At 40.5% G+C, this 25,544-nt stretch overlaps 1 protein-coding gene across 1 annotated transcript in view; it reads right to left on the bottom strand.

Moving 5' to 3' along the window:
* Positions 1-349: 349 nt before the first annotated feature.
* The window catches only part of CRHBP (corticotropin releasing hormone binding protein), a 52,687-nt gene continuing 27,492 nt past the window's right edge, over positions 350-25,544 (bottom strand). Inside the window, exons 4-7 of the mRNA XM_075182108.1 lie at positions 5,483-5,693; positions 3,857-4,005; positions 2,286-2,406; positions 350-647 (exon numbers count right to left, since the gene is read on the bottom strand). Of these exons, the coding sequence (XP_075038209.1) occupies positions 493-647; positions 2,286-2,406; positions 3,857-4,005; positions 5,483-5,693 (636 nt within the window). The 3' untranslated portion in view covers positions 350-492. The remainder of the gene's footprint in view (positions 648-2,285; positions 2,407-3,856; positions 4,006-5,482; positions 5,694-25,544) is intronic.

Genomic DNA, 25,544 nt, shown 5'->3' with positions numbered 1-25,544 from the left:
ATGATACACCATTATCTGTACTCTATACAAATATAGTACTTTGATGTTTTGAATATTTTTCACTGACTGAAAGAGTCATGATATCTAGACTATATGTGTAGTTCTAGTGTACTTGACTTATGGCCAATTGTAAAGTTCTGCAGAGTACGATGGCACCATATAACTAGTTGTTATTACTAATAATAATAATTAGAATATTAATCTTGCTTTGGATCATGCTTTTGGGTTGTAGCAGAAAAATATCTCACTTAAGAGATTTTCACTCTTAACAAATGTGTTCTTTTTATCTTTGACATTGTCTTCTTGCATTAAAATATAGAATTAGGGGCAATCTTATAAAAATAACATATACAATTATACATATTTTTATTTTAAATATTGCTTGTGGAACCACAGAAGGGACAATAAATAGTTACAAATGAATATATTATGAGTAACTCATTTATTTGAAAATAACATTTTGTTATTAAAAAAAAAAAAAAATCCACCAGATCAATCGAGTGGTGAGCAGACCTCTTCCACGCTGTTGCCCTGCTGTCGTTCCAGCTGTCTGTCTAGCTGACTGTACTCAAACGTCACCCGGTTGATAAATTTTCCGCTTGAAACCATTCGTAAAACACTGTTGTCACAGCCAATCTTCATTTGGGCTATGGAGAGAAGCGTATTTTTCTTAAAAGCAACAACAAAACTCAATCTTGCCACATTAATAATGATTCACTCTATTATTTAGATTGGAGTTGCCATGATTAATGTTTTCTGTTTCAATAAAACCTAAAAAAACAGTTGGTTTGTTTTCATATAAGAGGAAATAGAGAGAGTTAGCAGGAATTCTAGTAGTTTGAAAAGAAGAGAGTTTCTGTGACTGTAGATTTTGGAGCAGGATTGAAAGGAATGGGTAGCACGGTGGCTAAGTGGGTAGCACTTCTGCCTTACAGCATTGGGGTCATGAGTTCAATTCTCGACCATGGCCTTATCTGTGAGGAGTTTGTATGTTCTTCCCGTGTGGGTTTCCTCCTGGTACTCCGGTTTCCTCCCACACTCCAAAAACATACTGGTAGGTTAATTGGCTGCTAACAAAAGTGACCCTAGTCTGTGTCTGTCTGTCTGTCTGTCTGTGTGTGTGCATTAGGGAATTTAGACTGTAAGCCCCAATGGGGCATGGACTGATGTGAGTGAGTTCCCTGTACAGCGCTGCGGAATTAGTGGCGCTATATAAATAAATGGTAATAATAATAATAATAATAATAAAGGGGTAAATGTCTGTCTTTAATTAAGATGCAACTTTGTTTTATGTGATGCTTTGTAGACACCAGTGGGGTTGTCAGTGTGTGGGGCTGTACAGCTGAAACTTGTTACATTCTACAGGGGCAAACACAGGATTTCTAGAGGGGGGTTTCCAAATTTTTCAGGTGCTGGAATAATAGTAAAAATAGAAAGGTACACGGTGTATAAATGTAATAATGTATTTTAAATAAACAAAATAATGGCATACAGTAAGCTGTACATTAACAAACCCACATTAATATTAGTCTCATTAAAATAAATGTATTCTTGAACATCTTACCAAAAGTCATATAATATGTAATACCTGAAACTGCAGAATATCACAAGTAACTTCATTTTACTGCATTTTCCTTTCCTCTAAAGTCACAGAAACATTAGGGCCAAAGTCAGAACAATCACAGCGGCTATTTTGTTGAAGCCAAAAGTTCATTAAAACATAGACAGATCCCCTCAAAAATGGAACTTAGACTGCAGACTGTTATAGTTTTCTTAATGCAGACAAGCGATGGAGGTTCCTGGAAGCCATTCCCTCCTTCTAAACCACAGAATTGTTGTGATCCAAGTGTGTGTGTGTGTTTGGGTTCTGGGTGACTGGAAACCCTCCTTAAGGGCGCCCCACAGTTTAATATGTAAAAAGATATCTGTGTCTATCACATAATACATTTATTAGACATGTATAAGTGATACATTTTGCCATTGTTATAATAGATTTATTTAAAGTGAGACATGCGCTATTTAAAAGTAAAGGTTATTTTTAAATATTTTTTATATAAATATTAAAATATTGCTTGTTTGGCTCAGATAAAATGAGGCATAGGTCATAGACCTGAAGGGGATTATTCTTGACAGATAGTAAGTAGCGTATTTACTTAACTTTACCACCCAATACATTTTGAATAAAACATCTTGGGGACATTGTTGTTTTATATACCCTGAGTAGTCTTAAGATATACAATATTTATACAATATTTCCTTAACCATGATTGCAAAGTATGACTTACCAGAGCCATGAAACGAGTGACAGAGATCAGCCAATGGAAACATATTAGATGGATCTAGTCCGGTACCTCCCAAGAGTTCCACAAAGTCTCCAGCTCCATCGCATCCTTTTGGAGGTGGCCTCTGTGGAAGGGGTGTGTATAATTTATTTAGCCCATATACTGATATAAAAAGAATTAGGGCTCGTTTGCTGACATTGAATTTAGGTGCAAAGTTTGAACTGAACCACAAAACGTTATCGGTTAGTACAAGTTAGACCATAATTGGTGGCTATGCAATGTTGTAGTGCAACACTGCACCCAATGTAAACTGAATTGTATTGAGAAAGGTTCGGAAGTTTACGGTATTATATTTTCTCTAATGAACATTTAAAGGTGCTGACTGGAACAACGTACTATATACCAATGTTGCAGCTGCACTTTTCATCTGCCATTCCCAAACTACTAATATTAGGTAATCCCCCATAAGTATGGTTGTGATGTTTGTGGGTTAGCTTTCAGGTATAAATGCATAAAGATGCAATTAGCAAGTTTGATTTTGGTTGTGAGTGCAGCTCTGATTAATCAGATATGTGCAAACTTTAGCAGGCGGGAGGAGTGGTCTGAACACCGTCTAATGTAAAAAAAAAAAAATCTGTCTCATTAGAATGGCCCATATACATAGCATGACTATAAAAGAGAACCTGTCACCTGTGGGAAAACAGCCTTATACGTAGTGCACTGTAAGCTATGCATTTATAAAGTTAAACTTGTTTTGGGGAGAAACAGTACACACTGTTATTGGCTGAACTTCACCTCTAAGTCAAACTACATACTGTGTTATACTCATTCCTGGGTGGCTCTCTCTGCATAGCCAGCTCTGCTGCCTTGTTAATGCTGGCATTGCAGTGAAGCTGTGATATAGGCAGTGAGCTACCCAGGAGTGATCATAAGATATTATAAGGCTCGGGAGCAGGGCCGGATTAAAGGAATGAGGCCCCCCCCTGTGAGCTGCACCCGCCCCCCCCCCACCCCCCCGGTGATCCACCCGCCGCCCCAAGTGCTTACCTCTTTCTGTTCTCCCGCCACTGTAGTCCTTTTCGTGGCGCGCTGTAAGATCCTTACAGAGCAGATCTTGTGAGAATGAGACTCACGAGATCTCCTCAGCAAGGAGACTACTGAGCGCTGCAGAAGGACTACAGTGACAGGCTCAGCAGCATTAATCGGGCCGACCAATAATGCCGCTGAGCACTGTCAAGGACCCCCTGGATGCCCGAGGTCCCTGTAGCCCAGTTAGACCTCGGGTTAATCCGGCCCTGCTTGGGAGTCGCCATGCAGCGTGTACTGTTTTTTCCCTCTCTCCTGGGTAAAGGGAGAAAAGAGGGTCTTGTTATTTTTTTATACAAATCATAGTACATGATGCACTATGTAAAATACCATTTTCTCCATTAAGACATAGAAGACTTATGGGCACCAAAATAAGTAATTTTTAGTGTTTACTGTACATCTTATTTGTCCCATTAATGACAGTGCCACACTTGATTGTCTATCCCACTATGATCATACACACAGGTTACACACAGTAATATCCATACCTTGATCTGTAGCTCATTGAAGTGGCCCAGTGTTAGGTCAGATATTTTTATAACCACTGGGTATATTATAGAAAAACTGCAGTTTCTGTGTTGATGGGGAATGATCATGGTAAATTTTCCACTAGGTGATTGTGAGATCACGTTGCATGCTATGGGATGTAAACACAGTAAATATGTTATTTTGATTTCTACTGCATTAGAAATTATAATGTTAACATTACTTTTATTAAAAAATGGGAATGCAACAAACAAATGCAGTTCAGCAGATAATATAACATAATTATTAAGTGTATACTATGAATACAAGAATTTGTGACCTGCACCAAGAATTCCTGTTAACATTTAGATGTGCTTGCCAATCTTAATCTGACTCTGACTTGGTGCTGATTAAAGTTTAGGCACAAAAGGGGGTCCAACAAGTGTTCTCTTTTCCACCCATACCTGATCCTATGAGGAATTGGCTGTTTGGCTCTGTAATACAGGGTGTCTGCAGCAAAAGACTGAGGGTCTGTGCAATTAGGCTGGGAGTCTTAACATTGTGACTGGGATCTTCCAATGTAGATGGAAGTCCATGCATTGTAGCTGGGGTCTGTGCAATCTGACTAGAGACTGTGCAATCTGAATAGAGATCTGTGCAATCAGGCTCAAGTCCTGTGTAATTTCAGAAAATTATATCTCTACATATTTGTCTTTGCCTATTGACCAAGATCAAATCTGGCTATTGGGCTCTGTGACACAGGGGGTCTGCAACAAAAGGCTGAGGGTCTGTGCAATTAGGCTGGGGGTCTTAACAATGTGACTGTGGGATTTTGCCAATGTAGATGGAAGCCCATGCATTGTAGCTGGGGTCTGTGCAATCAGGCTTAGGTTCTGTGTAATATCAGAAAATTATATCTCTACATATTTGTCTTCACTTTTTGACTAAGATCAAATCTAGCAGTGTCCTAAGAGTGACTGGTAAGTTGCAACACCCCATATCATGGACAGTCTACTCTGATCCTCTTGCGAAAGCGTCAAATTCTAGAAAGCCCATTGGTTGGTGTCTGGGGGATGACAGAAAATCACGGAGGAGTGTTAATGCCACAGAGGTCTACAATTTATCTTTTTTCTCTATACATGCTTCTTAGCCCTTGCATGCTGTCTGGGCAGAAAAAATTATATTCCAGCCAAAAGCTGTGGCCTTATATACACTGCGCTGTTTTGTATACTTTTATTCATGTGTGTGTGACTTTTTCACTTTTTTATTAATGGGTTTACTTGCCTAGTGGCTTTATGTATATTTTCCAGCACTAATTCATGCCTATCCCCCACTGACTTGTCCCTTTTCCGTATATTATTGTGTTGCTATGACTTTGGCAGCCAAGGGATTATGATGATAACCAACAATAATTGTTTAGGCTGAACTGTAGTCACTTCAAGTACACATCATATTTATAAACTGAACAGTATATATTTTATTTACTGCTCTACAAAAAGTACAATGTCTGAAAAATCAATAGCTATCTCTGTCTGGACATTTATCAGATTGTTCTAACATTCACTTCATTATTTCATGCCCCTGGAGAGATGAATGATTACGTCTGCAGCTCAGCAAATATACTGCTGTAGGAATAAGAGCCGACTTACGGAACATCTTGGGAGTCTTGCGTATTGTCAGTGTGAAGCCGTGGCCTGGCTTGTGAACTCTGAAGAAAAGCATTGCCACGTTTTGAGATGACCTTGTGATGCTTTGCATGTTGCCATCTTCACAAATATCGGTGTACCGTTCACTAGTGGATAGGGGATGATCCAAAGAACTTGGGAACTTTTCTCCTTTAATTATCCAGCCATCAAAAACCTAACATGGTTAAACAGATCAGAATAATCTCTATATACTGTCAATAAAATACAGCACAACAGTAAAATAAAATAAAATAAATCTTTTTATATTTGGTACATTTACAGTACTAAAAGTACCAAAGGGAACCTCAAATGATTGCACTCACATGTTTTCATTCTATCTGTATTAAATCATATCCAGAATTAGAATATGTTTTCTAGAGACTCTCTGCTGCTGGGAAGGGACATCTACTGTATACATGTCATACACTGTGCACTCTGCAGGAAGCTATACCCCCAACAAGACATAACCACTACTGTTTAATGTAAATAGGACATATTAAGAAATAGAATTTGTGTCCTGACAAGTAGAGATGTGTGAAGACCCCCGTGTTTTGGTTTTGGTCCTAAAGGGATTTTCATGTTTTGGCTAAACCACCCTCATATGTTTTGGTTTTGGATCTCTAAATTTCATTAAAAATGGCCAAAAATAGACAAAATAATATAATTTTTAGCTGATTTTGTTTCTATATTAGTATTTGTATTATTATTTTGTATTATATTATTAGTAATTTTCAGTATATGTTTTAATGGCCTCCTCAGAACTGTTAATATTTTTCCCAACGTTGGCCAAGGGCTGCAGTGAGCTGACTGGCCAGAAAGAGTGACAGGGCAGCGGCACAAACACATGGTAGGTTAAAAAAAAATATTCGTAACCTATGAAACATAGTGGCACAGCAGTGACAGACAGGGTGACAGTTTAATAAAGTAAAGGACACCTTTAAAACATACAGACAGAGCACTGGCTGATAGGAAGGTCATTTTAGAAACGAAGATATTCCAAGGTTGGCCCATCCCACAAGTGAAATGGTTTGAGAAAATGATCCTATTTTATGTTATACAGCATGTGTGACACAGAGAGGGATAGCAGCTGCTTGTAGCACACATTTATTAGCCAGCTTTATTTTTACACTGCAGTTTAGAACTGAGCTAGGAAGCTCCACCTTCCAATAAACATTTTAAATTTGCACCAACCTTCCGAGAGCACAATGTGATTTTGCCAAGGTGCAAAATTAAGGCCCATAGTAACTGCCATTTACTACCAAACTAATTTTCATATTTAAGAGCCATCAAAAGTTTTTTCAGCATAATTAAATTAAATGTCTGAAATTATTTTTTATAAATAACATACCAACAGTACTTGAAAAATAATAAACCACAAACTTAAAAAAATCAAAACAATGGGGTATAATTACTAAACTGCGGGTATGCAAAAGTGGAGATGTTGCCTATAGCAACCAATCAGATTCTAGCTGTCATTTTGTAGAATGTACAAAATAAATGATAACTAGAATCTGGTTGCTATAGCAACACCTCCACTTTTTCAAACCTGCAGTTTAGTAAATATACCCTCATGTCTCCATTGACCTAAGTTAATCACCAATAATTTAATGATGGCAGTTTCCCCAAGATGAATGCAATATAACAAGATAATTAAGAATGTAGCAGCGGGCCTACAAAATGTTGATTTATTTAGACACATTTCAAACACCAGAATAATAAACTTTGCAAAGGCAGCAGAGAAATTTCAAATAAATGAATTTTTGCATCTTATATTACAGTCAGATTCTTCCTTTCTCTAATGACCTGGCCCAGACACAGATACTAGCTCTGTGGCGATCAGAGTTTGACACATGGAGTAAACATGAAGAGATTTCTTCTTCTTCTTTTTTTTTTTTTTAACATCTAAGAGGATGGTTTCAAAACATAAGTGGTTTGCGCTACACATCATAAATAATGTCTTGGTTTTGCGAGGGTGGTTTATAAACGATTATACCACTAAGAAGGCTCTGAAAGGCAATTCTAAAAAATATCCGGAGGTAATTGAATTACAAACTTATTTATTGAGATTTTTATGCTTTTGGTTTACCTTATCTCTTATGCTTTTAATTCCCCCATATCCCGATAAAGATATCCAAACAGCATGTTATGAAAAGCTAATAATATATATATATATATATATATATATATATATATATATACAAACATTGATGTTGAGACTGTAGATAAATTTAAGACTCCTAACAGCAGGTTACACAATGTATTAGGAAAGTAACCAAAACGGAAATGATAATGGGGACATGTTTTTGCTGTTGGAATTAAGACAGTTTTTTTACATGCAAAGACAGCAAATTTATCCTGGATGAAGAATGGGAGCTCAGCAGCTTACAATTAATTTCATTCAGCTATGTGATCACAAGTAGAATAATGGAAATGGGCATTAATCACTGTTCCAGTAAATATGTTTGTAATTTAAACTTTTACTCCATTATATATAAACCACTGTAATGGTAATGACACATACACATATGGTATTATGTGCATGTGCCTGAAAAATAGATTTATTCTGATGCGATCTTCAATATGTACAAAACATCGTTTAACCTGTGTACTGACTCTATCTAAAGGTCTGTATTTTGTTTTATGCAAAAATCTAATAAAAAAAGAAATGTAGCAAAACATTACTTTTCTACTACAGATAATGAACAGTCCTTACAAATACTTCATGCGGCATGTTACTCTCAGTACTGATGTCATTTTCAGTAGGGTACTTTGAATGTTTTAGAGGGTGTAATTTGGCTCATTATGGAATATCTTGTGGGATTGTCCTAAAGTATATCATACAGTATTTGGATTTTCAGTTGATCATCTTAATAGAAATTTCTCAACCAAAATTTGTATACACACTTCGATTTATTATTAGCAACCCAATCAGAAATTAGCAATGAGCAAAATCAAACAATATTGCACCAATTGCATAGGCAAACCTGGGGAGGGGGTTTCCTAGTGCCTGGAAACCCCCTCCAAGCCTGGGGCACTGTATAATTGAGGTGGCTGGACCCTGCACCCGCTTCACATGGCTCTGCTTGAAAAGGGAGAGCTGCATGCACCTAATAGTAGTGCAGACAGCATTACCCATGTATATTATGGGGATAGGAAGAGTTGGAGAGCAGCCAAGCACTGCCTAAAATTATAGCCATGCCCCCATGCATGCTGGTCACGACCACTGGCGGCGTGGTGTGGAAACCCCCCTCTACAAATCCTGCATTTGCCCCTGGATTGATCACTGCATATGAGGACGTTCCAGTGATACAATCTTTGAGTTCCACTTTTGCATCCGTGGAATGCTACACCACACAGTGGGCCTGATTCATTAGCGGACGTAAAGTGTGCTCAGCTTGCGTAATGTACTTTACGCAAATAAACTCAAGAAAGGTAATCCCCGATTCATCAAGCAATGGATCTCTAAATACGAACCAAGATGAATCAGTTCGCAAGTCACTTACGCTACGCAAAACCCTACGTATCATGGAGATTTGTAGAACTACGGATAGTAAGCAGTGAGGTCAACACAAACTATGAACTTCACAGTCCTCAATGAAATGTCCATATTCAGATAGATCAGGCCTGTCCAACCTGCGGCCCTCCAGGTGTTGTGAAACTACAAGTCCCAGCATGTCCTTCCAGCTATCAACTGGTTGTCTACTGGCAAAGCATGCTGGGGCTTGTAGTTTCACAACACCTGGAGGGCCGCAGGTTGGACAGGCCTGAGATAGATCATTCCGTTGAGTTACTTAATAGTTTGGAGATGCGATTAGTTTTTTTTCTTTAAAAAACCCCCAAAAACATTCAGGAGTGTATTATTGTACAGAACCGTTGTTGTTACCTAATTAGTCGGATTTACACTATATAGATTATTATTATTTGTATTTTTATTTTCATTATTAATAATAATATTATTATTATAAATTCATCAGAACACAATTAATGCAAATAAAATCTAGTGCACTCATTTTTTTTTATCTGTTTATTAAAATCCTTTCTTTTTAAAAAAAAACAACAATATTTTTATTAGAAGCATTTTATACATGCAATAATCATGACATTAATCACATGTTTAACAATTGTGCAAAGGAAATAGAAATATCAGCTTAAACACTGGAAGTTATCAAAAAAGTTCAACAAAATATTTGTAGTAGACTGATAATTAATGATACAATTGAATAAAATATTCATTGAGACCGATAAACAACTTATTATGGATATCAATGTGCTCATAAAATAAATAGTATTTCTGGGTCTCCAGAAACCCCCCCCTACCTCTGCTAAAAAGTGCCCTACATATCGGCACTGTAGTATACAGCAGCCGCGGCGCTGTCTAAGAAGCGTCCGTGGCGGTACTGTATTGTATACAGCACCGCCGCGGATGCTTCTTTGACAGTGCCGCAGCTGCTGTATACTACAGTGCAGCCGAAACGGAGCTGCACATGCGCGGCAGGTCTCTAGGAATTTTTTTTTTCGGGGGCGGAGGAAAGCCCCCCGAAAAATCCTCTGTGCGCCACTGGTTCATGATTCCCTGAATAAAAGAACTATTATAAGATAATAGGTGGATCCCGTGCTAGTTCCTCAGATTATACCATTAAGTGAACTTAAGACCCTCATGAATCTGTTTCCTCCTGGTTAATAGTAGTGTATCAATATAAATTTCCCATGTTGAAAAAAAAAGTGTTCTGCTTTTACCCCCTTCTCCAGTGACACTTCCACCCACTCCATTCTAAAGAGAAAGAAAAGCTTTTCTTTAAACAGTTTTATAGGGGGAGACTCCCGATGTGTCCAGGTGTGCAGTATAGGTTTCCGTGCTGCTGCACTGATGGCTAATAACAATTTTCTACTACCCATAGTAATTTTCTGATTTTTGGGAAAAATACCAAATATAGCCCACTCTTGGGTGAATGGGATATCATTAACCAAATCTCTCAACACTATATTTCAGACATGAAGCCAGAAACTCCTGACCATAGGGCATTGCCATTAGCCAGTGTTTCCTAAACTCAGTCCTCAGGGACCCCTAACAGTGCATGTTTTCCATATCTCCTTGCTGGAGCACAGGTGTATCCATTACTGACTGACACATTGTAATTATACCACCTGTGGATCTGTTACAGTGTGACAGTCAGTAATGATTACACCTGTGCTCCAGCAAGGAGATATGGAAAACATGCACTGTTAGGGGTCCCTGAGGACTGAGTTTGGGAAAAACTGCCATAAGCAATTAAATAAATCTGCACCATCTACACTACATCAATCACATCGGGAATGGGTGGTAAGTCCCATATGTTGTCTCCTTTGAGGAATATCCTTTTTTTAAATTTTAATAATGTTTTTAAACAGACTTTACCCGATGATTTGCCATCATCTACCTGGGCTTCGGTTCTATTTGGATCACACTATCATGTAGGTGACCAATAATGTCTGTGCCAGTTTTGCCCTTAAAAATAATGTTTAAACTTGGGTCTGAGTTGTATTTATATGTGTCTTAGGGACACTACAGGTCCCAGCATGGCTTTGCAGCCATGGAGTATGCTTGTGCTTTTAGTAATACTCAAACTTCGTTAGTTAAAAGCAGCCCGGCCATCCTGGGACCAGGGAAACATTACTTTAATATCTTTCATGTACTTTCATCACACCTTAAAAATAGGTATTATACCCTTAGAAAAAAAAAGTCAAAACATACCTTGAAAATAATTTTATTATAAAAGGGTCGGGAATATCTTGAAAAATATATTTTGGGGTACAGCAGACACAAGCAGCTTACCAAAATAATGGTGATCAAAACAATTTGTGAAAATATTTATCAGCTTAATGAACTAACCATAATCAGCAGTCGGTTTATGTATGTTGCTTTCTGTATGCTTCTGAGGACCTCTAATAGCAGCAGTATAATCATCATATGAATTGATACATCAGTTAATATTATACTAACAGCTGCAACAATACTGCAACATGTAACATTTAAGTGTCAAGGTACACCAATGAGAGCAGTACCAAGTAATTGAAATACATCTATTAGAGATTAAGTCCAAGATATAATACTGAACTCTTGAAAGGAGGTTTGAATATACTCCTGAGGTTTCCACTATTTATCATATGTTTTTAATATTTCACTTTTATAGATTTTAATTAACATTAATAAAATTATTATTTTTTATGTGTGTTTATTATTTCAGATCTAAAACTGAGGGCAACGTGATAGGCTTCAAAGGAAAACCTCTATTTTGTTTTTTTACCCAGTAGGGTTAATAATATAAGCCGTACATACAAGGTGTGCCTTTCATAGGTAGTCTTTTTTCCTTTATTTTGTTTTGTTTATTAGATTAGTACACTAGAGTATGTATCGTACGTATTCTGAAGAAAATGTCTACTTTCATTACGTCACAGTGGTCTCCGCCCATCGCACACCGCTTTTTACTTTGAAGGACGCAGGGTTTGCGCACGTATACGCTATAACTTTGAGTACTTATTCTTTCTCAGCTCACTGTTTTGTGTGCTTATCTCCCGGTTCTGGGCATGCGCAGTGAGGTTTTGCATACAATACACACGAAATGGGCAGATCTGTCCCTTGTTGAATCAGGCACAGTATTTGTAAATCTGCAATTGACTGAAATTTTCTAAATAGAGATAGGCTGTTGGCATCAATTTTTTTTGAAACAATTAAGGTCAAGTTCTATAAATAGCTAATGATGAACAAAAAGACAACTGGAGGGGAACATTCTTCCAGAAAAGACAGCTACACGAGGACAACATTCAGCATTTACTTGCAACTCCATGTTTTATCCTGATGTTTCCAGCTCTCCCTGGCTGCAAGCTTCAAAACACAAGGGGATAAATGTATCAAGCTGCAATTTGTCATTTCCAGTGATTGTCTCGAGCGAGTTTAAAATCGCTGATGTATTAACCGTCGTTTTGATATAAAGTCACGGGAGATGAGTTTCTTTCAAAATCGCCGCTTTTAAAATATCACTGCACATTGCCGTCCTGATTTTTACTCGCTCTATACAAATTGTCAAATGTGTTATGCTGCGATTTTTGCAAACTGGCCTGAGTTTGAATTCAAGATTGCCAGATACAACACGCTTCTATAGGCACGATAGGCAAAAACATCTCTGTTACACTGTAGGGCAATGTTAATATAACAGGAAGCATATTGGAAGTTTAAATAAACCATCTTTTTGTTGTAAAGGGGCAAAAATGATTATGAATATTATTACTGGGACAATTTATTTTAATAATAAATTAGTGGTTTTTTTTTATAACTGTGGCTTACATCAGCATTGGGCCAATATGTATACTTTTATGATATGTCAATACTTCAAATTTCATGATGGCGGAAACCATGAAAAGTACAGACCTGTGGCACTATGTACATGAGCACTTTTAATTGATGACAATGATATATGTTCTCCTATCCTCTCTAACACTCACTCTGCCACCCTTGGCTCCTACCCTCCTGTAACTGTACCCGAGATCCTTTCTGTTCTCTCCTCCTCTTCTTCTACAAACCGTCCTCTCAACCCTGTCCTCTCCAAATTTCTCTGCTCCCTTTCTGCCAATGCCTATTGTCACCTTGCACACCTCTTTAACCTCTCTCTCTCCACTGGTATCTTCCCCTTGGCCTTCATGCATGCTCTCATCTCCCTTATTCTCAAGAAACCCTCCCGTAACCCATCCTCTCTCTCCAACTATCGCCCATATCTCTGCTTCCCTTTGCTATTAAAATTCGCAAGCGACTTGTCATTTCTGACCTTCTCATACTCCTCGACCTCTCTGCTACATTCTCTTCTCCTCACCACACTTCACTCCCTAGGTCTTCGTTAAACAGCTCTCTCCTGGTTTGCCTCATACCTCTCTGGCCGCTCCTTTAGTGTGTCTGCTTCCGACTCCCCCCCCCCCGCCTTTCTCTTTCTATTGGAGTCCCCCAAGGCTCTATCCTTGTCCCTTTGCGCTTCTTCTCTACATCACCTCACTTAGCTTATTTAATCATTTGGCCTCCATTACCACCTCTATGCTGATGACATGCAAATCTATCTTTCCTCCCCTGACCTCTCACCCGCTTTCCTAAACTAGGTATCTGGCTGTCTCTCGGCTGTAACTACCTGGATGTTATAGTGCTTCCTAAAGCTCAACATTTCCAAATCCGAGCTCATTATCTTTCCCCTGTCAATTTACTATCCCTCCAATATCTACCTCTTGGTTGACAACATCACTCTTTCTCCTGTCACCCAAGCCCACTGCTTTGCAGTCACCATTGACTGAGCCCTCAGATTTACTTCTCATATCCAGTCCCTTACCAAATCCTGCCACTTTCTCCTCCGTAACATCACAAAATTCCGTCCCTTCCTCTCTCAGAAAGCCCGTCTCGACTATTGCAACCTCCTTCTCACTGGCCTTTCTGACTCTCACTTTTCTGACCTTCAATCCATACAGAATGCTGCAGCTAGGCTCATCTCCCTCTCTCATCGCACCTCTTCCGCTACTCCTCTGAGTAAATCCCTTCATTGGCTCTCTATCCGTTTCAGACATCCTTGACCTCAGGGTACATAACAACCCGGCTACTCCACTCTGCCACTGACCTACGACTCAATTCACGTCTCAATAACTCCTCACATACTCGCCTCCAAGACTTCTGCTGTGCTGCCCCATTCTTTTAAACTCCCTACCCCATCTCACTCGTCTCTCCCCCAACCTTCAGTCCTTCAAACGCTCACTCAAAACACACCTTTTTAAACTCGTCTATACTACCACCTCCTAACCATTCTATCCATCACATCTACTTCCTCGCCTGCCATCTACATTGGTGAGAGACAGTTGGCCCTACTGTCTTTCACCACCCTCCCTCTAGAATGTAAGCTGTCGGTCTACTATCTGACTCCCTCGTATTTCCTGTCAAGTCTTTTGCTGCATTCTCTGTGAGTCCCCATATCATTACTCACATTTATCTGTGCTACTTATGTGTATTATCTCTTCTATTTGTCACTTACTTCTGTATCTGGCCCTATGGAATCTGTGGCGTCTTATAAATTAATAAATAATAATAATAATAATAATAATAATAATAATAATAATGATGATGAAGTTCTGCAGGCAAAACGAGCAAATTGTTGCAGCTAATGCAAAAGAAAGTTAAAATTAGTTATATAGATTAGATAATGAATTCCTTGATATTGTATTATATGTGTAACATCTAAAAATAAATAGATGAACTGTTAAATATTCAGATGGCCTTTCACTTGGGGCTGCTGCAAACTATGCCTATATGTAAAGTAGAGATGAGCGCACTCGGATTTCCTGAATCCGAGCCCACCCGAACGTTGCCGATCCGAGTCGGATCCGAGACAGATCCGGGTATTGGCGCCAAATGAAAACTTGAAACCGAGGCTCGGAGCTATAATCCAGCTGTCGGATCTCGCGATACTCGGATCCTATAAATTCCCCGCTAGTCGCCGCCATCTTCACTCGGGCATTGATCAGGGTAGAGGGAGGGTGTGTTAGGTGGTCCTCTGTCCTGGTAGATCTCGTGCTGTGCTGTTTAGTTCTGTGCTGTGCTGTGCTGTGCTGTGTTCTGCAGTATCAGTCCAGTGGTGCTGTGTGCTGTGCTCTGTCAATTTTGAGTTCAGTGGTGCTGCTGGGTCCTGTGCTGTGTCCTGTTCAGTCCAGTGGTGCTGTGTCCTGTGCTCTGTGCTTCTATGGGCATAGTTATTTCCCCATTATTCCCAAGTGTTTAAAAAATTAAAAAAAGTTATAAAAAAAAATACAAAAAAATAATTGAAAAAAAAAATAATTACAACAAATTTGAAAAACCAATCCTGCAGTATAAGCCCATTGGTACTGCAATATTACCAAGTTCACACATTCAGCAGTATAAGTCCAGTGGTACTGATATATTACAAAGTTCACTGATTCAGCAGTATAAGTCCAGTGGTACTGCTATTACAAAGTTTACTGATTCAGCAGTATAAGTCCAGTGGTACTGATATATTGCAAAGTTCACTGATTCAGCAGTATAAGTCCAATGGTACTGATATATTACAAAGTTCACTGATTCAGCAGTATAAGTCCAGTGGTACTGATATATTACAAAGTTCACTGATTCAGCAGTATAAGTCCAGTGGTACTCTCCTGTGCCGCATATAATTTTTAAAGGCTTTGCCGAGTGTGTGTGGCTTAGGGGTACGCTCTCTTGTGCTACATATAATGGAAAACCAAAATTTGGAGGATAAAGTAGGGAAAGATCAAGACCCACTTCCTCCTAATGCTGAAGCTGCTGCCACTAGTCATGACATAGACGATGAAATGCCATCAACGTCGTCTGGCAAGCCCGATGCCCAATCTCCTAGTACAGGGCATGTAAAATCCAAAAAGCCCAAGTTCTCAAAAAGTAGCAAAAAGAGAAACTTAAAATCATCTGCGGAGAAACGTAAAGTGGCCAATATGCCATTTACGACACGGAGTGGCAAGGAACGACTTAGGCCCTGGCCCGTGTTCATGACTAGTGGTTCAGCTTCACCCAAGGATCTTAGCCCTCCTCCTCCTCCCCCCCTACAAAAAATTAAAGAGAGTTATGCTGTCAGCAACAAAACAGCAAACAACTCTGCCTTCTAAAGAGAAATTATCACAAATCCCCAAGGCGAGTCCAAGGGTGTTGGTGGTTGTCAAGCCTGACCTTCCCATCACTGTACGGGAAGAGGTGGCTAGGGAGGAGGCTATTGATGATGTAGCTGGCGCTGTGGAGGAACTTGATGAGGATGGTGATGTGGTTATTGAAAATGAGGCACCAGGGGGGGAAACAGCTGATGTCCATGGGATGAAAAAGCCCATCGTCATGCCTGGTCAGAAGACCAAAAAATGCACCTCTTCGGTCTGGAGTTATTTTTATCCAAATCCGGACAAACCAATGTATGGCCATATGTAGCTTATGTAAAGCTCAAATAAGCAGGAGTAAGGATCTTGCCCACCTAGGGACATCCTCCCTTATACGTCACCTGAATAACCTTCATAGTTCAGTGGTTAGTTCAGGAACTGGGGCTAGGACCGTCATCGGTACAGGGACACCTAAATCCCGTGGTCCAGTTGGATACACACCAGCAACACCCTCCTCGTCAACTTCCTCCACGATCTCCATCAGATTCAGTCCTGCAGCCCAAGTCAGCAGCCAGACTGAGTCCTCTTCAATACGGGATTCATCTGAGGAATCCTGCAGCGGTACGCCTACTACTGCCACTGCTGCTGTTGCTGCTGTTAGTCGGTCATCTTCCCAGAGGGGAAGTCGTAAGACCGCTAAGTCTTTCACAAAACAATTGACCGTCCAACAGTCGTTTGCCATGACCACAAAATACGATAGTAATCACCCTATTGCAAAGCGTATAACTGTGGCTGTAACTGCAATGTTGGTGTTAGACGTGCGCCCGGTGTCCGCCATCAGTGGAATGGGATTTAGAGGGTTGATGGAGGTATTGTGTCCCCGGTACCAAATCCCGTCGAGATTCCACTTCACTAGGCAGACGATACCAAAAATGTACAGAGAAGTACGATCAAGTGTCCTCAGTGCTCTAAAAAATGCGGTTGTACCCACTGTCCACTTAACCACGGACATGTGGACAAGTGGTTCTGGGCAAACTAAGAACTATATGACTGTGACAGCCCACTGGGTAGATGCATCCCCTTCCGCAGCAACAGCAACAGCTGCATCAGTAGCAGCATCTACAAAATGGCTGCTCGTGCAAAGGCAGGCAACATTGTGTATTACAGGCTTTAATAAGAGGCACATTGCTGACAACATATTAGAGAAACTGAGGGAAATTATCTCCCAGTGGCTTACCCCACTTAGACTCTCATGAGGATTTGTGGTGTCAGACAATGCCAGTAACATTGTGCGGGCATTAAATATGGGCAATTTCCAGCACGTCCCATGTTTTGCCCACACCATTAATTTGGTGGTGCAGCATTACCTCAAGAGTGACAGGGGTGTGCAGGAGATGCTTGCGGTGGCGCGCAAAATTGCTGGACACTTTTGGCATTCAGCCAGTGCCTAGAGGCACATCAAAAAACCATGAACCTGCCCTGCCATCACCTCAAACAAGAGGTTGTGACGCGCTGGAACTCCACCCTCTATATGCTGCAGAGGATGGAGGAGCAGCAAAAGGCCATTCAGGCCTACACAGCCACCTACGACATAGGCAAAGGAGTGGGGATGCGCCTGAGCCAAGCGCAGTGGAGACTGATTTCCGTGTTGTGCAAGGTTCTCCAGCCGTTTGAACTTGCCACACGGGAAGTCAGTTCCGACACTGCCAGCTTGAGTCAGGTCATTCCCCTGATCAGGCTGTTGCAGAAGCAGCTGGAGAAAGTGAGGGAGGAGCTGTTAAAGCATTGCGATCCAACAAAGCATGTAGCTCTTGTGGATGAAGCCCTTCGCACGCTTTGCCAGGATCCGAGGGTGGTCACTCTTTTAAAGTCAGAGGAATACATTCTGGCCACCGTGCTCGATCCTCGGTTTAAAGCGTATATTTTGTCTCTGTTTCCAGCGGACACAAGTCTGCAGCGGTGCAAAAACCTGCTGGTCAGGAGATTGTCCTCTGAAGAGGACCGTGACATGCCAACAGCTCCACCCTCATTTTCTTCCACATCTATGGCTGCAAGGAAAAAGCTCAGTTTTCCTAAAAGAGCCGCTGGCGGGGATGCTGAAAACATCTGGTCCGGACTGAAGGACCTGCCAACCATTGCAGACATGTCTACTGTCACTGAATTGGATGCTGTCACAATCGAAAAAATGGTGGAGGATTATTTTGCTAACACCATCCAAATAGACATGTCAGACAGTCCATATTGTTACTGGCAGGGAAAAAAAGGCAGTTTGGAAGCCCCTGTACAAACTGGCTCTATTTTACCTGAGTTGTCCCCCCTCCAGTGTGTACTCGGAAAAAGTTTTTAGTGCAGCGGGGAACCTGGTCATCAGCGGCGAAGGAGGTTGCTTCCTCACAACGTTGAAAAAATGATGTTTATAAAAATGAATAATCAATTCCTCAATGAAGTACAGCACTGCCCTCCAGATAGTACAGAGGGACCTGTGGTTGTGGAGTCCAGCGGGGACGAATTGATAATGTGTGAGGAGGAGGAAGTACACACTGTAGGGGGAGAGGAATCAGAGGTTGAGGATGAGGATGATATCTTTCCTCAGTAGAGCCTGTTTAGTTTGTACAGGGAGAGATGAATTGTTTTTTTGGTGTGGGGGCCCAAACAAACCAATCATTTCAGCCACAGTTGTTTTGTATGCCCTGTCGCTGAAATGATTGGTTTGTTAAAGTGTGCATGTCCTATTTCAACAACATAAGGGTGGGTGGGAAGGCCCAAGGACAATTCCATCTTGCAACTCTTTTTTTGGCATTATGTGACCATTCAACAGTCGTTTGCCATGTTCAAAAAGTAAAAGAAAATGTCAACAAATTCCAAAAATTTAATCAAAAGTTCAATGCCCTGTCATTATTTAAAACAAGAGGTATTGACGTGCTAGAATTAGTGTAGTGTTAATATGTTATAAACACTACACTTGGAACTTGGAGGAGGTATTGTGGCCCTGGTACCAAATTTAGTACCGGGGCCACCCCACTACGCAGTCCAGATACTTGTTTGGTGGAATTCTGACCAGTTGAGGCAGGGTGTATTTATTATATTGTGGCCCCGGTATCAAATTGGGTACCGGGGCCACCCCACTACACAGTCCAGATACTTGTTTGGTGGAAATCTGACCAGTTGAGGCAGGGTGTATTTATTATATTGTGGCCCCGGTATCAAATTGGGTACCGGGGCCACCCCACTACGCAGTCCAGATACTTGTTTGGTGGAATTCTGACCAGTTGAGGCAGGGTGTAGTTATTATATTGTGGCCCCGGTATCAAATTGGGTACCGGGGCCACCGCACTACGCAGTCCAGAATTTTTTTTGGGGGAATTCAGACCCGTGGAGGGTTTTTTATTAATTATATTGTGGTGACCACTCCTCTACGCAGTCCAGATACATTTATTGGTGCGAATCATACAAGTTCAGGGTTTTTAAATTATATTGTGGTGACCACTCCTCTACGCAGTCCAGATACATTTTTTGGTGCGAATCATACAAGTTCAGGGTTTTTAAATTATAGTGTGGTGACCACTCCTCTACGCAGTCCAGATACATTTTTTGGTGCGAATCATACATGTTCAGGGTTTTTAAATTATAGTGTGGTGACCACTCCTCTACGCAGTCCAGGTAAATTTTTTGGTGCGAATCATACAAGTTTAGGGTTTTTAAATTATATTGTGGTGACCACTCCTCTACGCAGTCCAGGTACATTTTTTGGTGCGATTCAGACCAGTGGAGGGTTTTCTTATTATATTGTGGTGACCACTCCTCTACGCAGTCCAGGTACATTTTTTGGTGCGATTCATACAAGTTCAGGGTTTTTAAATTATATTGTGGTGACCACTCCTCTACGCAGTCCAGGTACATTTTTTGGTGCGATTCATACAAGTTCAGGGTTTTTAAATTATATTGTGGTGACCACTCCTCTACGCAGTCCAGGTACATTTTTTGGTGCGATTCAGACCAGTTGATGGTTTTCTTATTATATTGTGGGGACCACTCCACTACGCAGTCCAGAAAGATACCTCGTTGCAACGTTTTGGACTAATAACAATATTGTGAGGTGTTCAGAATACACTGTAAATTAGTGGAAATGATTGTTATTGAATGTTATTGAGGTTAATAATAGCGTAGGAGTGAAAATAAGCCCAAAAACTTGATTTTTGAACTTTTTATGCTTTTTTAAAAAAAAATCCGAATCCAAAGCCTTAAATCCGAACCAAAACCTTTCGGCAGGTGTCTTGCGAAACAAATCCGAACCCAAAACATCAAGAAAATCTGAATCCAAAACACAAGACACCAAAAGTCGCCGGTGCACATCCGTAATGTAAAGCAGAAAATATGCAACATACCCAGAAAAAGAATGCATACATGCAGATTTGCTCACATCTGATCCTTGTGCCTCCTGGCACATAGAGAGTTGGGAATGGAGGAAGGAAGGGATGGAGGAAGGAAGGGATGGACAAGCATAGGCAGTGTACAGTAAATGCAGCTGAGCTGGACACAGCCGGATGTACACCGCTTGCGGCTGTTAAATGGCTGGTGCACAGTCCTTGCTGATGACAATGGAAGACACATAGCGTGGGGTCTCTTCAAAAAAGCTGTTATCAGCACTATGGTATTACAGCCTGGGTTGATGACAATATAACTGAAGGGCTCAGTACTCTTTATATTTTTGAGTCTTTATATATATACAAGTCCCAATTGGCAGTTGCTACACTATTAGTTTGCAAGCGACTACCTACTACCATTAGCATTTTAATGAACCAACAATAAATATACAATAATAAAGTGGTAGTATAATGTGGGGCAAATTATCAAAGGGCCCAATATTCTTTGTACTTCAGAATTTTTATAAAAAGGTCACACTTGATATTTGTTATATTATCAGTTTGCAAGTAACCATTTGTTATCATTAGCGCTCTAGCGAACTAATGACATATTATAAATATGCAAACAACCATCTGTTATCATTAGCGCTCTGGTGAACTAAGGATACAATTATCAATATCAAGTGGTAGCAACAGTCCATTTGTAAAGGTTATATTGGATAACTGCTACACTGATGTTTGAGGAAGATATTTATAGCAAGTAACATTACTTGCATATACATATTGCACTAGTATATCTGACCATATTCCATTTAGCAGGGTATTTGTTCTATGATCAGTTATTTATCATATTCATTGAGGGATTTACTGGTCTCATATCTATATCATTTTTGAAGGTCTTTTGGTCCGTCAATATCCCCCTTTCATATTCATATCAGGGGTTGACGATCTTTTGGACCATGATAATAAATAATAGATGAACACATACCCTAGCTAATTTTCTGGCTCCTCTGTCTGTTGTAGTGTTTTTAACATTTTTTGCACTGTTTTCACAATTTTTTTCTCTTTTATTTCACTTGTTCATTAAGAGGTCTTGTTAAACCTCAACTGAGATATGTTTTTAAGAAATTATTACAAAATCGAATAAAGGCATTTGCCCTGTATAACACAAAATATTACCTCAATATCATAACCATTGGTGTTCATCTGAGTGTTTCCCAACTATCATCAGCACATGCTAGTGGCTTTAATATGAGACATTTTCAATTTTATTGATTTTGGATTAGGAGTGCTCTAAAACCCCATTTCTGTTCCTTCTCTCTTTTTCTTGTTGATGACAATATAGCAAGGATACCCACAGTGATGTCACCCTATCATAATGTTACACAGTTCTAGCCTAATCAGTAGGTGGCTGGATTCCCTAATGAAAAAATGACACTCAACTCAGCAGGAGAAAACAGCCCAGTGATGAGGGCTCTTCCCAACACTCATGCATGTGGGTGTTTGGATAACAAAGAGTTAAAAAAATTGATTAAAGCATCCTGGGACCTGTAAGGCACCTGAAAAAATAACCACTCCCACATCCCTCAAAAACATTCCCCCTCCATGTCAACTTCTTTTTTTTAACTCCCTCACACTAGGTTGTAAGCTTTCATGAGGAGGAAGCTCCCTTGTCTCTCTACCTTTTTATACTTTTGCCCTTGAGTCTTACGGTCAAGATCTTACTTACATCTCATACACAGTATCTTCCCTATATCATCATTATCATACCTCATACTTGTGTGATGTAGGCACATGCGCCAGGATAGGAGAAAAACTACATCTCCCAGCGAGCTCCACTGCTGCTGAGGACATGCCAGAAGAGGAGCTAAGTAAGCCCAAACTATACGCTTGTGCAATGTGAGAGAAATAGGTACCAAATCATTGGGTGGATTCAGAGTCTGAGAGGGGAGATCTGAGCGAGATGTTTGTGAAGACAGAGTAGCTGGGGAAGGAAGACACTGGGTTTGTGAGAGGAGGGAAAATAGAGCTGAAAAATAGAGAGAGAGAGCGCAGTAAGGCAGCGAGAGAGAAAGAACATAAGCTTAAAGCTGCCATTTGGAACAGAGTGGAAACCAGCAGCAGTAATTGAAGTGAGCTCAATCAAAGAGCGTTGGACTGGAGGAATACCAGATAAGCATAGCTGGTTATATCATTTATTTGCTGGTGGACCAAGATACTGCTCTTAGGGTGAAGAATTTAGGGACAGTGTGAGGAGTCCTGAAGATATTAATTTGTGTTATGTCCTTTTGCTAATGCTGGACAGAGACTGAGATACCTTTTGCAAGGGCAATAGAGATTAGGGAGAGGTTTGAGAGACTGAGTTTGACTTGCTTCGAGTGATAAAGATGATTACTGAGCTAAGAAATTGCTACTGCTGTCAGAAGTTATAGGACTACAGGATAAGCAAGCTGCTGAATAGAGAGATTTGAGCTTGCTACACACCATTTTGTGTGAATACAATTCAGCACATGAGGAGCAGCCATTTTGAGATTACAGAGAAAGTTGTGCTATTTGGTGTTGAAATCTGTAGCTGCCTTTATTCAAGAGTCAAGTGATTTATCCTGTTACCTTCTATGTGTGATTTCACATAATTTATTCAAGTGACTGTGTTTGAATTCAAGTTGCTCTTCTGCATATAGTGAAGGAATATCTGCCTAGTTCAGTTATATGCATAGACTGTGCAGGATCATAGGCCACCAGTATGCACCAACAAGAGAGCTAAAAGTATTATTGTACATTTACATGTTTAAAGGGTTTGAGTGTGGTACAGTGTGATATGAACTGTGCAAAATACTGTGAAATTATTGCAAAACCCATGTAAAAAGTTAAACATCTTAGGGAAGTACTGCAGCAGGCTGTTGTTCAATCAAACCAGCTAGAGTAATTACAGTGTCAGAGGTACTTCATCTATAGGCACTAAGTGAGAGGTAAAGATAGTAGTACAAGGGAAATTAGCTATCTGTTAGCTTTCTAATATTGAAGTATTTGTTGCCTTTATTATTAAATGTTGAATTGTTTGATGCCTTATAATTATTTCATGTCAAAAATATATTTATGCTATAAAATACAGAAAAGTAATTGCTGCCGAATCCTAATCTATTAATTGTACTGGGATGGCTTCTACGCCATACTTGTGTCCCTCTAAATTGATTTTCGTTCTTGTGATCATAGTTATAGGGGTGGGCAGAGGGGTCTCCCAAGTCTCCCCATGGTGTTTGGGGTCCCAAACACTCCCCAGAAGAGAAGTCATGTGTCAAGATTTGTGTGGGGGCACTGTTCTGAATAAGAGAGGTGAGAGGAAATCCTACACCCACGCCCTTTACATACACCAATTGCCAGAGGAGTCTGGAAAAAGGATGTTACACTGGAGGCATTGCTGGGATCGAGGCATCACAACCAGAGGCTTTACCACACAGGAACTATGGAGTGACTATTAGCGGAAGAAGTTCATGATTGGTGTGATCAGCTCTCCAGAGATCCTAAGTGTTGTCTGGTGCTAAGTGGCGAATAATGTGAAGATGCAAATGAAGATGTTGCCACAGTGGCCACCAGGCTGCCTAGGATGAAGAGGCCAAAGTCCTTAAAAGAGGAGGAAGTGGGTGGATAGTGGTTGATTCTATGCTACTGGGTGGGTCAGATCAAGTTAGGAGATTATTTGATTCTTGCTGTCATTGCTGCAGGAGAGAGTCAAAGGTGGAACATTGTACTGCCCCTCAAGTCAGGTTGGGCAGCAGGAGTTGCCACAAATTGCAAAACAGCAGATGAGAGTGTGGGGAGCCCTAGCTCATAATCACCTGATATTAGAAGGCAAGGTGAACTAACGCAGTGTCCAGAAAGAGTCTCTGAGTGAACAGTTCTTAGCAGCAATGAGAAAACTGGGAAAACAGCTGGGAAGAACGCAGCATGAAGGGGATACCAGAGGTTAAGTCCTTTCTCAGGAGTCAAGCTTCTTGCCACAGGTAAAGATGCTTAGGAAGTCTGGAAAGACACTGTCCCTGAACAAATGGAGGAGTGGCAATGCTCTGAACCCACAAGGAGGCAGAGTATAGTATAGAGTTTGTGTCGCAATCTGTCTCCTGCAGCTCTTGTCTGCCAAGAACAATGTTGGACTTTTGCCTTGATATGTATCCAGTTTACAGTACCACTGTTCCACCAAAGGGGCCACTGTGGTACTTGGACTGCTTTCCTACCTGACAGAGATAAACCCATTACTGCAGGATACTTAGCACCTGTCCCTGGCCTAAAAAAATCTGCCTGTTCTAGCAGCCTTTGCCAGTTCATCTGTTGCCTTTAAACTGTGGCTTGCTTTCCTGTGTATGAATCCTGTTTGATTCCCTGGTTATGACCTTTGCTTGGTTCCTCGTTTTACACCTCATCTTAAGATCCAGACTCGGCTTTGTTGTGACTTCTCTTCTGCCTTCTCCCTGATATCGTGGCTTTGACCCCTGGCTTGTTTGACCCTCCTGCTTTACTGTGTCTGCATTTCATTGCATCACTAGCAATCCTGCACCTACACTATGTGGCATATCCAGCTATGGGGGAGAAGCTATTAAAGTACCTATAACAGTTATATAAGCTGGTGTACTGTGTTGTAGAAAAGAAGAAGATGATAGTCCTATGCGACAGTTGCTGAGAGCTGCATTATCATTAGATTCAGTTGCATTAAAGCTTTGAAGTGATCATACAGGAGATCCAGCTCCCTATTAACTAATTGAATCCTGAGGTGAAACAGGAAGAAGCTGTGCTTGAAGCAGTAAGCTTGAAGCAGGAAGCCACTGACAAAGAGAAATAATTGCTATATTACATACACATATAAAATAAATAGACTGTCTGTTAGCTCTTCAGAAAGCCAGGGAGACACCAAGATTAGACCGTCTGTTAGCTCTTCAGAAAGCCAGGGAGACACCAAGATCAGCCCTCGGCCAGGGGTTGAGGCTGGTACGCACGTTCAGCCTTATTACTGTCTTTGCAGTGTGTGATTAATG

Source organism: Mixophyes fleayi, chromosome 1, assembly GCF_038048845.1.
Source record: "Mixophyes fleayi isolate aMixFle1 chromosome 1, aMixFle1.hap1, whole genome shotgun sequence".
NCBI classification, from domain to species: domain Eukaryota; kingdom Metazoa; phylum Chordata; class Amphibia; order Anura; family Limnodynastidae; genus Mixophyes; species Mixophyes fleayi.
Note: the sequence above shows the minus strand (reverse complement) of the source record. Positions and strands in the feature narration are given on the sequence as shown.